General features: G+C 34.2%; 1 protein-coding gene and 1 pseudogene across 1 annotated transcript in view; both read left to right on the plus strand.

Annotated features, from left to right (window-relative positions):
* The window catches only part of LOC149541581 (uncharacterized), a 48,023-nt gene extending 44,151 nt beyond the window's left edge, over positions 1-3,872 (plus strand). Inside the window, exons 2-3 of the mRNA XM_089796779.1 lie at positions 2,057-2,232; positions 2,356-3,872. Coding sequence (XP_089652905.1) covers positions 2,057-2,232; positions 2,356-3,639 — 1,460 coding nt within the window. The 3' untranslated portion in view covers positions 3,640-3,872. The remainder of the gene's footprint in view (positions 1-2,056; positions 2,233-2,355) is intronic.
* A 6,019-nt stretch (positions 3,873-9,891) lies between these two features.
* Positions 9,892-15,013, plus strand: part of LOC149541582 (uncharacterized) — a 74,241-nt pseudogene continuing 69,119 nt past the window's right edge.

Genomic DNA, 15,013 nt, shown 5'->3' on the forward strand with positions numbered 1-15,013 from the left:
TATGGACTCAAAGAACACAATCTCTTCATTTGGAGCTGCTGGAAATGGACGAGTGTACAATTTCTTCCATTAATTCATCCGTCTGATAATATGGTGCATCCATATGTACATCATTGCTAACTTTGCTATTCTACATTTGTTTTTGCATTTGCCACTACATTTTTGACCAACAACCTATTTAAGTTGTATGGAGTAGGTACCATGTATCATTTTCTCATTACTGCCAAGGCTGTGAGGAAATTCTTGCCATATAGGCAGGCTGTTCTATATTCAAAAAATTTCTAAAACTTTGTTCATCACCTCGTGCTTGTATTTCAGGATGCAACTTGAAGCAGAGACTGCATTCTTGACATGTCTCATGGAACTAATCAATCTTCTGATTAAATATTGCTGGAGCTTGATGAAGTGGATGTGCTGTGATTCTTTGGACTATGAATGGAGCCCACAATCTTTGTCATGTCTTCCTCTAATTTTGTGTTGTCAGGATTCATCACTACTTTAATGGTTGTGCTTGTCTTCATCATTTTTCATTCCATCACTGTGTGGGAACTGCATTCATTTCTTCTTCTCCCGCTTACCAGTTTGACACAATTTCATATTGCACTAGCAATGCATGCAAGGTGGTACTTCTTAAGTGATTGGCACCTATGCCCATCTTCAGCCCGCAGTAGCTGCAATTAACAATTACTGTACAAAGAACAGCACTTTTATTTCTCCTAAGGAATACAGTATATTAAATTAAAATAATTCTAGAAATGCTTGGGAAAAAATAGATCTTCCATGGTTTTGTGTGTTTTCCTTCATCATTTTTCATTCCGTCAGTGTGGGGGAGCTGCATTCATTTCTTGCTCTCCCTCTTACCAGTTTGACGCAATTTCATATTGCACTAGCAATGCATGCAAGGTTGTACTTTTTAAGTGATTGGTGCCTACGCTCATCTTCAGCCCCCAGCAGTTGCAATTAACAATTACTGTAGCAAGAACATCACTTTTATTATAAAAACCCTCGCCAAAGGAAAACATTGTATTAAATTAAAATAATTCTAGAAATGCTTGGGAAAAAGTAGAAATAAGATGGTGTTTTTCTTCATCATTTTTCATTCCATTAGTGTCGGGGAGCTGCATTCATTCATTTCTAGAAATGCTTGGGAAAAAATAGAACTTTCATGGTTGTGTGTTTGTCTTCATCATTTTTCATTCCGTCAGTGTGGGGGAGCTGCATTCATTTCTTGTTATCCCTCTTACCAGTTTTACACAATTTCATATTGCACTAGCAATGCATGCAAGGTGGTACTTTCTAAGTGATTGACGTCTACACTCATCTTCAGTCCCCAGCAGCTGCAATTAACAATGAATGTAGCAAGAACAGCATTTTTATAATATAAACTCTCTCCTAGGGAAAACAGTATATAAAATTAAAATAATTCTATAAATGCTTGGGAAAAAATAGAAATAAAATAAAAACTTGAGAATTGCTGAAAATTGCTCAAGGGAGATTGCAGATGCTTTGCAAGAATAGTGTGGTTTGGATTGAGGTTTTAGAGACCAAAAACCTGTGTTTTTCCTATGTTTTAGTCACATTCTGTGTCTCTGCCATTCTAGGTGGGTCTGACTTGCAGATTCAGCAAGTACTTGCTCTGAGATTTTATAATGAACCTTTGTCATCTTGGCAATGAGTTTATGTCAAGGTTTCACTTTTTCTCAGCTGGCATTTTAACATGTGAGAACTTGCTGGTTCTGGGATCTTTGATTCTCTAAGATGTTTCCAACAATATAGTTCATAAAATGTATCCATCTATACTTAGGCTTTTATAAAAGCTTTGAGATTAGTTTTTCTCTAAGCATTTTAAAGAAAATAGTTTTTATGAGCAAGCAGGGTGCTTAGAGACAATCTGATGAAAAAGTTTTGATTTAGGATGGCATTTTGAAGATTCAGTAACTCTTACATTTTAAAGATTGCGTCAGTGCAGTAAAACACAATAACATAATTTGTAGTTCATCTACAGGATTCATTAGGTTTTTTCTTGTGAATGATATGAGATTTGGTATTTGTGCAGATTTTGTGGACAAGGTTTCCAAAAATGGCGAGTGGATAGAGGCCATCAGATATGCTCATGCATTCGGCATAATGGATAAAATAAAACCTGTGGATTTGTTGAAAGCATATTTAGAAGATACAAATAAAGCTGTAGAGGACATGGTGAAGAAGGGAGGGGGTGTACTATCTTCTCTGGTTTGTTTTGCTTACATTGGGTTTTAATGATTGAAAAGAGATCTTCTTAATACTGGAGTTCTGTGTGATGGTTTCTTCTTGTCTTTATGTATGATTTTTTTTTTTTTCGATTTCTATTTGCAGCTTAATTCAACAACTATGGAGATTAATGACATAAATTCAGTCATCAAGGTTGTCAAAGAGTATAATCTGGAAGATGTGTTTCCACTTGGTGATTTGCAAAAGAAACTTGAGAGGTTGCAAAAAGTTAAAGAGATAAGAATGAGTAAAGTTGAGCTCAATGCCTCCAAGAAACGGAGAAATGATGTCAGTAAGAAAGTTGCTGCATCTACACCAGGGAAGATGATGGTAACTACATTAGAGAAGAAAGCTGCTGCATCCTCACCAAAGAAGAAAATGATGATAACTACACCAGAGGAGAAGAAAGCTGCTGATGCTAAGTCTGACATGAAAGGTGATGCTATAGAAAAGGAACGGCTTAAAAGACTACGTTCTTCTGAGACTCTCAGAGGCAATGTAGAATTATTTAAGGCTCAGGGTCCAGCAGATGTAGAGCTATCTAGGCCTTCACAGAGAGTAAAATATGCTTCAGAACGGGAAATAAATAGTACTGCTGGTGATCAGGAAAAGGTCCCTCACAGTGCTGGTTTATTTCAGAATAATCATGGGCTTTTTAGGGATGATCGCAACCTAGCATCTTATCATGGTGATGGTAGTACTCTGCAGCCATTGCTATATGGAAGTGGTCGTCCTGGTACTTTTGTGACACCATCACCTTCTGTTAGTCAAATCCCTGAGAGAAGAGGCTCTGATGGCTACACCTCAGCATCTGGCTACAGTAGTATAAACCCTATAGGATCATCATTTTATGGAACTAGGGCAATGGCTGGTGCTTCCGCAGTCGCATCAGCACAAATTGATTTTGATAGTAGAGGTCTTCGAAGTTATACACCAACATTTGGTGGTGTGGACAAAAGTTCACTTAGATCTTCCACATATGATATTGGTGCCATGGAAAACTCCTCACGCAATCTGCTGAAAAATGATTATAGGAGGGGTTCTGATTCAATCATTTCAACTCTGGGTGGTGATAATTTGAGTAACGTAAGTTCATCAATGTATGGTTCTAATTTGTCATCTGATCCAAATAATTGGGATGGCAGAAGAGGCCTTGACCAGTACATGTTAAAACTAGGGGCAAGTAACACACGTTCCAGCAAGTCATCAGTATATGATTTGGGTGCATCTGCAGTGCCGTCATCCAGTGTATATGGCACTGGACTAGAGCAGCAGAATTCAGGTTTTGCCAGTACTCCATTGAATTATGGATCTGCAGCTTCTGTCGCTAGTGTCTCAGGGCCATCGGCAATAAATAGGTATCAGTTCAATAGCAACTTAAGATTTTGATACTGTTCTACCAAAGGTTCATTCTTATAAATTGTATGGTGTGGAGAGCGTTCTGATTTGAAGTTTAAAATTCAGCTTGAAAATGTGCAAGACATTATACAAAGCTTTAAGGCAGAGTCCAGCTGTTCTATTTCTTAACTTTGGGGTGCATGCATATTAACTTTGCGATTCAAAAATTAGTTATGGATGTATCTATAATTTTTTGGTTGAATTACAAATCTAAGTAATAACCAGAGATGTTACAACTTTGTTTCCCAACCTTATACGTATAAGCAGCAGCATTAAGTTATAACTTTTGATCTAATAGAAAATCTCAAATGTTTTTATTATTGAGAAAAATACAAATAACCTCCACCAATTTGACTTTTTATCTACTAATCAAAATATGTGCATTGATGTCCGTTTAAATGGCTAGGTATGGAAGCTTGGCTCTTGTTGAGAAAATTTCCTTGAAGCTTTTTTTAATTATTCCACGTTTATTTTTTTTGAAATTTTGGTTTGAGCGCATTCCATAATTTTCTTGACAAAACTGAGTCTACTGGAAAATGCTGTATGAAGTTGGGATCTTAACCTTAGCTGATAGTTTTTGTTACTTTATCTCAGGTTCAGAAGAAGAAATTTGAAGCTTTTGCATGATCTCAAGTGTATTGAAAATGTTTGAGATAGTTGATTATGGCTTTCTATATATATTTTGAGGCTTTATTAGCCATGCAATAAATGAATATTGCATTCATGTTCTTATGAGGGTGAAGTATGTACATGGACATAGATGGAAAGTGTAAAACTATATATTCAAGTACAACTCACTTGAGAATTGTCTAACAACATATGTCCATTAATGTAATTTAAGCATGTGGAGTCACTGAAACCATACAAGAATTTGGGAATTGTACGACATTTAAAGACTAACTTTTGCCTTTTTAAAAAGAAGAGGGGGATGCTTATATGCAACAATCAACACATCCTCTTCTATTGGTCATGTAGGGGAGATTGTCAACATCAATTGTGATGAGTAAAGCACATGTTTGTGAACCCATAAACATAATCGAATGTCATATTTAACAATAACATCAATTTAGTTTCAGCATAGTGTCTGTCATCTATAGTTGTTGCTGTAATTTCTTGCAAAAGCGGCTACTTGAACTCAAAACCTAGGTTTTCATCTCCCTCATCCATGATGTAGTCATCTGTTGGGGTGGCTTAAGGGGTGTTTGGGTAGTAGAGTGCGTTGTCCTTGGATATTCCTTGCAATTGGTTGTGGATGTTCCTCCTCTTCTTGGTGTTGGTGGGGTCTTTGCCCCCACTATTTTTGCTATTGGTGGAAAGAGCCATGGGCTACTAATTCTGCTCCTTTGAAGGTGAAAGCTCATTCTATTGCTTGTGCCCAGACCTCAGTGGTGGTTTGTGGTTTGAAAGTGATTTCTTTCAACAACTTGGTTTGGTACTTAGATTTGTTGGTTTCTAGCCCTACCTTTCCTACCCACACCACTGTTTGTGGAGTCTTGGAGGTTGTTAGTTTCTTGTACATTGAGCTTTTTCCTTGTGCAAAAGGTTTTATTTATTGTTGTTTTTACATTTGAGGATGAACATGATTTGATACTAAGCAAATGATGTGGAGGAATCACCCTCTCAACCAAGCCTTGGATTGTCTCATTAAACCCTCATACTAAACTGCTCAATGTGCATCTAGTGTGGGTTCATCTCCCAAATCTTCCTTATCTTTTCAGATATAGTTCTTTCCTTGAGGCCATAGGCAAGTCTACCAGTCGTTTAAAGGTGGATTAGGTTATGACTAAAGTGAGACAATCTACTTTTGCTCGCATCCTGGTTGACCATGACATCTCCACATCCCTTTCGTGGGATGTAGTTCTCATGATTACGAATACGCCATGGACCCAATCGCTGGATATTGATCGCCAACCCTTCAAATGTAGGCAATGCTTCTCTATTGGTCATGGACACAAATTGTAAGAGTGTTGCCACATGGTGGAAGGATGTAAATGATGGTCATTTGATTGTTTTGGCCAACAACTCTTGCTTTGATGACACTCTTTTGGTTGATGATGTCTGCTCCATGGGTGGTCCTCCTTTTGTTCTGGCCTTCTCCATCCTAGTGGATTTGTCTCCACTCCTTGCTAATTCATTCCCTTTTGGCAACATTAACTCTTCTATGATTGTTACCACTCTCGATATGCTCTTCTAGTACGTAATTGTTAAGGTTCACCTTTATTAACACTGGTCAAATTGATGATGTTGATTCTTGTTCTTTGAAGGTCCTACCATTATCTGTTCTTATTGATAATATTGCTTGGATGGTTGTTCACAAACGAAGGAAGAATCACTCTGCAATCACTCACCCTACTTTCAACATCGTGGATGAGTTGTGTACCCATACTTGATGTGGGTTGCTAGTTGTGTTGCTAGTTTATTAATGGCCTTCTCTTGATATTCTAGCAAATTTTGTGGATGAGGCCAGGGCTAAAGTGTCAATCTATTTTTGCTCACATTTTGGTAAACTTGGACATCTTTGGATCCCTTCTAGAGGATGCAGTTTTCATGGTTGAGGATAGAGCATGGACCCAATCACTTGATATTGAGGGCCTCTTTTTCATATCTAGGTGGTGCTACTTTATGTTGATATTTTGGTAGCTTTAGTAGGATAAACCTGTGAGATGAAAGTGAAGTTAACATAATCACAAGTGCACGTGCGCGCACACACACACACATGCTATGTTCCCTCTAGTTTTCAGTACAGGGACGGCAGGGGACGACATGATGGGTTTATGGGATGACAATATATATATATATAGAAATTTTTAAATATAAATTGAAATTTGCAAATATACATGTCATTCATATGAAACTAAGCACAAAGCATGTCATTTAAACATTATAGAACCATAACATACAACATTTGAATGCCATCTAAGAAATAATATATGATTTCAGTACTCAATTGTCAAAATGTATATCAATATCAGTGAACAATATCATAATGATAAACATGATAAACTTAAAAATCTAAATCTAAATATGCCTAAAGCTATATGTCCAAAGGCTAGAGGGCTGCCATTAAGTAATAAGTATCAATGTATCATAATCATGTTCACATTCAACATAAAAAACATAACGCAGAAAAATAAAACAGACTGTTGCTCCTATTTTGCCTCTGCTGCATTTGAAGGGGTGGGGCCCACCTCGGCGACCTAGTAAGGAGCCTTAAAATTATTTTTTAATATTCACTTTTTAATTCTTTTGCATAAATTTTTTGTTAATAAAAAAATATTAAAAAACGAAAAAAAAAAAAACATTTGGGGACAGCTGGCCATACTTGGTACGGTTGGGGGACGTCTAGGCGTCCCCTTTCCGTACCGGGGACAACTGGTTTCAGGGACGTCCCTTGCTAATTTGCCTTTTTTGGTGATGGCTGGGGGACGTCCCATACCCGTCCTCGCATCCCCGGAACGTCCCCGTTTTTGAAACTCTTGATTTTAAGTTGGGTACACGTCCCCGAGGAACATAGCATACATGTATGTATATACATATCTATATATGTATATATACATATATGTACACACACACACAACTATAATTAAGTTTTCCATTACCTTAATTATATTGATGAATATACATGTCTCTTCTCTTGGTTTACTCCCCATATAAATACAAAAGAGCGCTTCCATTTGGAAAGTACATACCAGACATTATAACAATGCTATTACATCTCCAATGGTCCTAAGAAAAACAACATGGTATTAGAACAATTTGACTTTGTATACATAATTAATTATGGTCACCAAACACATGGAAATTGGTGATTGAAATCACAATTTATAATAATAATAATAATAGGAAAAAAAAAGACCCTTTTTCTTTCCCTTGATCGGTGGACAATCATTAGATGCAGATTGTGCATTGCTTAGTTAGATAAGAAGACTGTAACAAGATCCTAAGTAAACGTGGTTAGTCAAACTAGTGAACATAGGTTGTCTATTCTTTAATCACGTGATTGATTCTCCACCCTTCGTACATATAACCTCTATAGAAGGTATTTAAATCATTATTGCAAAGGATAATAGTAAAATTTCAACATCTATCTATGGCAAATAATACAAAACAATGATATTTTGATATGCTACAGGTCATCAAAAGACATGGCTCTGTGTGTAGTCCCTGCCCTTGTTTGTATTTTTTGGCTTTCATTGTTGAACTCTTTTAGGCCAGTTTTATGCTTGATTACTAGTAGTATTGTTTTGAGATTATTAGATATTGTTTCAGATTTAGTTGATTTTTGATGAGATTACTTGATACTCCTTACTTCATGTATGTATGATGATTACTACAGTGTTTTTAGTTATTGATGGTGATTAGTTAGATGGTTTATTATACATGTTTTCTTATGGATACTTACCCCATACTGCATATGTATGGTGTGCGTGTTTGTTTTCTTTATGTATGACGTTTTTGATGTGGTTAAGGGAGGGAGTCGTAGTCACTTGCTAGTTAGGATCTACACGATGCACCACTTCATGCCATTGTCTATTTAGTTTAGAATATCGTGTATGTACATGTGTGGATTTTATGCAGGTTGCAGGTACCGGGTATCGACTTCCGTGAATTGTCAGGATGAGTGTACCCTATCGCATTATCTCAATGGTAAGAGAGGGGAGATAGATTCTTAAGTCCAAATCCTAAACCTTTAAGCCATTTGTCCTAATTGAAAATTAGGACAAGTATCTGAGTTGAGTACCCTCTGAATGCGTCGAATGATGTTAATTCGTGATTATAACCCTTTAGTTTGATTTTGTATGTGTTTTTCTTTGATGAGTTTTCGTATGTTGTTTCATGAGTCTTTGGTAAATTTTCTATTAATTAAGTCTAATTAAAAGATTAAATTAATGATTTAATTTAATGGAAGATTATTATGATATTTAATATTTAATTATATTTAATTTATTGAGAAACTAATTAAATAAAAAGAGTTAAACTTGGAGATAAAATTTATAAGTTTAATTTTAGAGCGTGATAATATTTATTTAGTTTAATAATAATATATTTAGAGTTCATTTTTAAATAAATGCTAAATAATATTATTATTTAAGTTAATAAATGTCTTAACAATTAAGTTTCAAAAAAATTAAAAAGTGAAAAGATATTAAATTATGAAAAGTTTTAAGTTCGCATGATGTATGCATGAGATTAAAATATAAGAAATTAATAAAAAAGATAGAACATGTGAACTTAATAAAGATATTTTTAATAAAGTGCGCATGAGGTTTAAAAGTTAATAAATTAATTGAAAGCAAGTGAAAAATTAAATAATTCATTTGACGTGCATGAAAAGATAAAATAAAAGATAAATAAAAGTTAATTTAGAGTCGAGTCTTGTGAGCAAGGAGCCCTCTCGGGTGAACGCACAATTAGTGCCCTGATTTTAGGGAGAGAACTCCTTATCACAATTTGGGAGTTCATTTTTGAGAGAAAAGAATTTGGGGACTTGAATTTTGGGAAGCAAATTTGGAAGCGAATTCTGGAAGGAAAAATTTTGGGAAAATTGTTGGAGAGAAGTTCTTGGATAGAAGCGAATTCTCTTGCAAATCTTTTGGGTGGTTGCGTGTTAGCATTAGGATCAGGTAGGGTCTTGTGTTTTGGATCACTGATTGAATTATGCAATTTCCTTTCCTGTCTTCTTCGTGCTTGTGGATTGTAAAATCATAAATTCTCTATGATAAACCCTTGAACATTCAATGTTGTAAATTACTGGATGCCTATCAATATCTTTTGTGTATGTGGGGATTAGAAAAGTAATCAAAGACCCCCCTTTTGTAGATTGAAGGATTTAGTATTTTATTCGGGAAGGGTTTGAGATAAAAAGAAAATTTTTAATTTAGAAATTTGAATGGTTACACTTATTTTTCCTATCAAGTAACATATATATATATATATATATATATATATATATATATATATATATATATATATATATATATAAAGGGGGGATTATTTTGGTTAAATTTTATTTAAAAATAATAAATAAAAATAAATAAATATATTTCTTTCTTTTTAGAGGGGATTTGATTTATTTAAAATTTTATATTAATTTTTTTTAATAAATTCAATCTATTTAAAAAATGATTTTAAAAAAATTATATAAAAAAATAATAAATTTGGGGAGGGGTGGGTTTTACCCACCCCCTACCCCCTTACCTCCATATCTGGTGACTTATGCAGCCATAGTTGTTGCTTGTAGCAATGCTATCGCAGCAGCAGTCATTGATTGCTGCAGCATCAGCCACAGGGGCCGCAAGTCTCTTTATTAATTAGCTGCGTGAGCTCTAAACGCTATATCATTTTAAAAAAAAAAAAAAAAAAAAAAAAAAAAAAAAAATATATATATATATATATATATATATATAAATAAATAAATAAATAAATAAATAAATGTATGTATGTATGTTATGTGTAGTTTTTTATAAAATTTATTTATTAGTATAATTATTAATTAATGTCAATTCTATTGTAAGATATTTAATATATTTATTAAATGTTATTATATATATATATATATATATATATATATATATATATATATATATAAGTATTTAATTTATAAATGTTAATAAATAAGTGATAGATATTATATTAATAGTTGTTTAGCAATAATTTAAAAATCATATTTAATTTTTTTTTATTATTAACAATTTTAATTGACTTAAATTCTAATAATAACTAGTTAAGCCTTAATTAAGTTATTATCAAAATGTTTTGGAATCGTAGATGCGAGTTATCTACTTTATTAATTAATTTAATTAAGATGTGATTTAGTTAGGATTAATTAATAAGGGAAGTTGTTTAATTAAGTTTAAAATTTATTAAATTATTATAACACTGATTTTAATGAAAACGTAGATTATTATATTTAAAGATCAACAAAGTATTCTTAATAATTTAATTATTACCCTTGGATTGTTTTAGGACGTTGACTTGAAATCAATTAGGGGTAATTATGCATTCCATTTGGATATAGGAACGAGATAATTTGTAAGGGGTAAACTATGGGTTCTATCTGTTTAAAACATACATTTAATTGGAAATGGAAACCTCACATTAACTCAACAATATATTATCAATCAAATTGAACTATGAGACTATTTACTTGAACACAAACATTGAAAACTAAAAGCTTATTGTTTAACTCAAACTATGTGTTTTCAAAGCAAACCAAATTGTGAGACTATTATGTTTTCTATGTATTGTCTATGCTTTTGGGTTTTGGGGTTGTACTAGCTTTGACCAGTCTTAGGTTGTTACCAGAGGCTCGGGGGTTATGTGCTTGTGATGTCATGCTGATGTTTTGATCTCGATTCTTTTTAACCAACCATGGTAATGCGATGGTATGCTCTATGATATGGTTGTATTTACTATTTGTTATTGCTTTCCAGTTTTCTTGTGTGAAGCTGAGGTGTATGTTTATGAGACATCTGACTTAACCATTTATGAGTCTTCGATCAGTTATATTTGGATTACTTTTCAGTCGCCTTGATGGGACTGAAGTGTTTGCTTTATTTTGATGATGTCATGTTGTGACATGTTTGACTTGACCATTTTGAGTCATGATCAATATTATCATTTTGGGATACTTTTCGATCGCTCGTTGAGAACCGATGGATGTTGTGATTTATCTTTGATGCTTTTCAGTTGCTCGTAGAGAACTAATGTGATTATTGTGGATTATCTTTTGATGGTTTCCAGTCACCTGTGTATGACTGAGGTGATTTTTATAGGATTCTTGGATTTGTGTTTTTATGAGCTTAGGGTAGGTTATCTACTTGTAGTGTTGGGAAGTGGTTTGCAATGAGGGCCGGGGGCCCTAAGTGGTCCTGGGGGTAAGCCATTGTAAGTTGTTTAATAAGTGAAAACATTACACTAAATGGGGATTAAAATGAATCTAATAAGATTTAATTGTATGTTCTCGCCCATGCCTCGAGTGCTAGTACAGACTAGGATGGGAGTAGAGAGAACACTTGGTTGCGACCTTGCATTCCGTAGTATACCTTGTCAATATGCGAGGATACTAGTGGCTGCATAGGGATCACTAGGGGGTTAGGGTTTTGAGAGACTACCAGGGTAACTCTAGCGTGATTTATGCAATGACACTTGCCCACTTACATAGTAGGTTTCCTACGTGTCTTGTGTGCCTCTGGGAATTAGATGTCGATCTATCTTAGAACTTTTGAGTTAGAATACTTTTAGGATTTCTTGGACTTAGAGAGTATTTTGATGTTTGGATTGGTATCTTGTTTGGGACTTGAGACTATCTCCTCAGTGCGGTGGGAGTGGGCCATTTAGGTTCCACGCGGTCGGGTGGTAGTGCTTTTTACTCTTACCATTGAGATCCGTCTGTAGTCATCGTGGCTGGAGCTTCTTGGGATGCTTGTATATCATGTTTAGATGATGTTATTTACTAAGGCATTTCCTTATATTGATGATTAGCATGTGATAGGTGATGTTATCTACTTTGTAGGATCATTTTATGCTTTATTCTAGTATGTTAGATTTTCTTATGCATATGTTATAGCATGTTTTAGTAGTGACGTCCCTATTATGATAGTATCGATGTTTTGATCGGTAGCTTGAGATGCTATGCGCAAGGGATGGCTAGGGCCCACGATGGTCTTATGATGCTATTGATGGTTGGGAGGAATCACACACTTAGTTGTGTTTTATGATGAATAGTTGTGTTTTATGATAGATGTATGTATCATGTATGTTATTGGTTTCATTTATTTTATTGTACTTTGTATCATGGATCCAAGGAGGATGATGTATTTACATTTCTACATATGTATATTCTTTTAGGCTTTCATACCCTGTGACATGTACTGTGGATGATTGAGCATTCCAAATTAATTGCCAAGAGGCACTGAGAACAAATGTATAATTTGGACTTTGGACTTTATAATTATTCTTTCATGTGGATGCGGTAGTTGTTAGACTTAGTATTAGATTAAATTTAAATGTAATTCAACGTCATGGGATCCTTAAGAAATGTAACTTGTTATGTATGTTTTAGTTGATTGTATGTTATTGCTTCTGCTACTATGTGTTTGATGTGCATGTTATTCTTTCTTACTTCAAAAAAAAAAGTTTGGAAAACTTAGTTAAACTTTAGGTTAATTCTTTTGGATCCCTTGGCGGGGCATTACATTGTCATCTCCTGGATCATGTATAAATCCTATAATGTTATAGAGGGATGCAATTATCTATATTTTGGCACTAGGTAGTGGATTGAAAAAAAAGGACGGCGGAGGACTAGTATTATATAAGATAGAAACCCCCTTACTTACATTGGAAACATTACATGCGAATGGGCATAAGCTTACAGAATAATGGTTGGATGCCAAGTCAGACTAAATGCTAAGGAGGTCTATGTTGGAATGTAGGACTAAATCCTAAATGTAACATAAATTAATTCATGGAGGAGCCACTTGAGGTCTTTATGGGTCACACGTAACACAATATGTTGACAGGAAGAATATAATAAATTGTTCCAAAGTACATAAAAAAATGACTTATCATGGCTAGTGTATGTTTCACATACCATCACGTCATACCAAACATATATCGTTGCAATACCAAGTTCAAAACAATAAGGAAATTGTTTATGGCACCATAAAATGCACAATACTTCCCTAGTTTCCAAAGATATTAACTATTCATAAATCTCCATTGAAATCACACATCATTAAACATTATTAAGTGCACATACAAGAGCTTCAAGCTTATTTAACTTTTGGGGAAAAGGAAATCAATATTCGGCCAACATATGAAAGGGAAAGAATATATTAATGGGAGAGATTCATCAACCATGAAGGTGCCTCATTAGTAAGAGGCGAAGTCAAATAGATTCTGTCAACAATAAAAGGGATATGAAGTCAATAACAAAGAATGACACTAGTGTGAAAAGTGGACCAGAAAAGGGGGAAGTACATTGGGTGTTACCATTAGCGAACAAGAAATGCAATTTGTTTATTAAAACAACCCTATCCAAGTATTGGAAGAGAAGTATTTTTATGATCATTCCCTTGAATATTGATCATGAATTTGTGTAGAATAGTGAAACATATATGCTTGTGGCATTGATATTTCTATTGGGATAGTTCATTTCTATGAATTATTTGTATTCTCTTCAAATGAAATGTCTTCAGGACATATTAAGAAGGGAGAAGGTCTTGATGCTTGCAATTATAAGATTGATGAATGAAGACAATTCTTCAAAGAGTAGAATTTCATATTCAGAGGGAGTTTGACACTTCTTCAAAGTTAAAGGAGGATTGATGTCAAACTAAGAGGGAGTTTGAAATTCCATGAGAAGCATCATTAGATCAGGAGGTCCAAAGATTGATATTCAAAGGGAGTTCGAAAGCCGTTATGTGTGACTATATGACTTTAATGGGCTTACCCTGTGTGTACATCACGATGAGGAAGTGACGACTTCCAAATGATTATCACTTATATTTGTAGAACTTATTGAAAGGTGACGATCTTATACTAACTTAATTTTCTATTATGATGGATATCTTATGATGTGTATGCAGATCATGATAGATTATACTTTGCATGGTGGATGTTTATATGGTATGCATTTTGAGAATGCATGTACACATACCTTATAATTTTTTTGATTATATGGTGAATGTAATGCAAATTGATGTTTTGGAGGCCATTACATAGAGTACTTGGTGAATATCATGCAACTTGATGTCTAGAAGACCATTACTCATAGTACTTGGTGAATATCTTGCATCTGAACACTTTGAAGGCCATTACTCAAAGAGGATTTGGTGAATATCATATAGTGTTATTCTGGAGACCAATACTCAAATGTGATATCAAAATGGTGAATATCATATGTTAATATTCTAGAGACCATTTCCTTATTGAGTACATGGTGAATATTAAGTGTTGATAGTCTAGAGACCATTAGAGTTTTGGTGAATATCATATATTGTTATTCTGAAGGCTAATACTCTTGTTATCATACGTGATATCAAAATGGTGGATATCTTCTAATCAAAGATATCTTAAAAATTTGCCACACCTAATATTAACAATGGTGCGTGTGTGTATAAAATTAAGTCCACCATTATATTAATTATATTGATGGATAAACACATCTCATGAAAGTACACGTCTCTTCTCTTAGTTTATTCCTCATACAAATACAAGAGGATGCTGTCATTTGGAAAGTACATACCAAACATTATGGCATTGCTATTACATCTGCAATGGTCCTAAGGAAAACAATACTTTACTGGTGATCCAATGACAAATTATTTTCTTTCATGTCGTAAAGATGTTGCCACATGGTGGA

Source organism: Cupressus sempervirens, chromosome 8 (assembly GCF_028749045.1).
Source record: "Cupressus sempervirens isolate cs-2001-9-10 chromosome 8, ASM2874904v1, whole genome shotgun sequence".
In the NCBI taxonomy this organism is placed as follows: domain Eukaryota; kingdom Viridiplantae; phylum Streptophyta; class Pinopsida; order Cupressales; family Cupressaceae; genus Cupressus; species Cupressus sempervirens.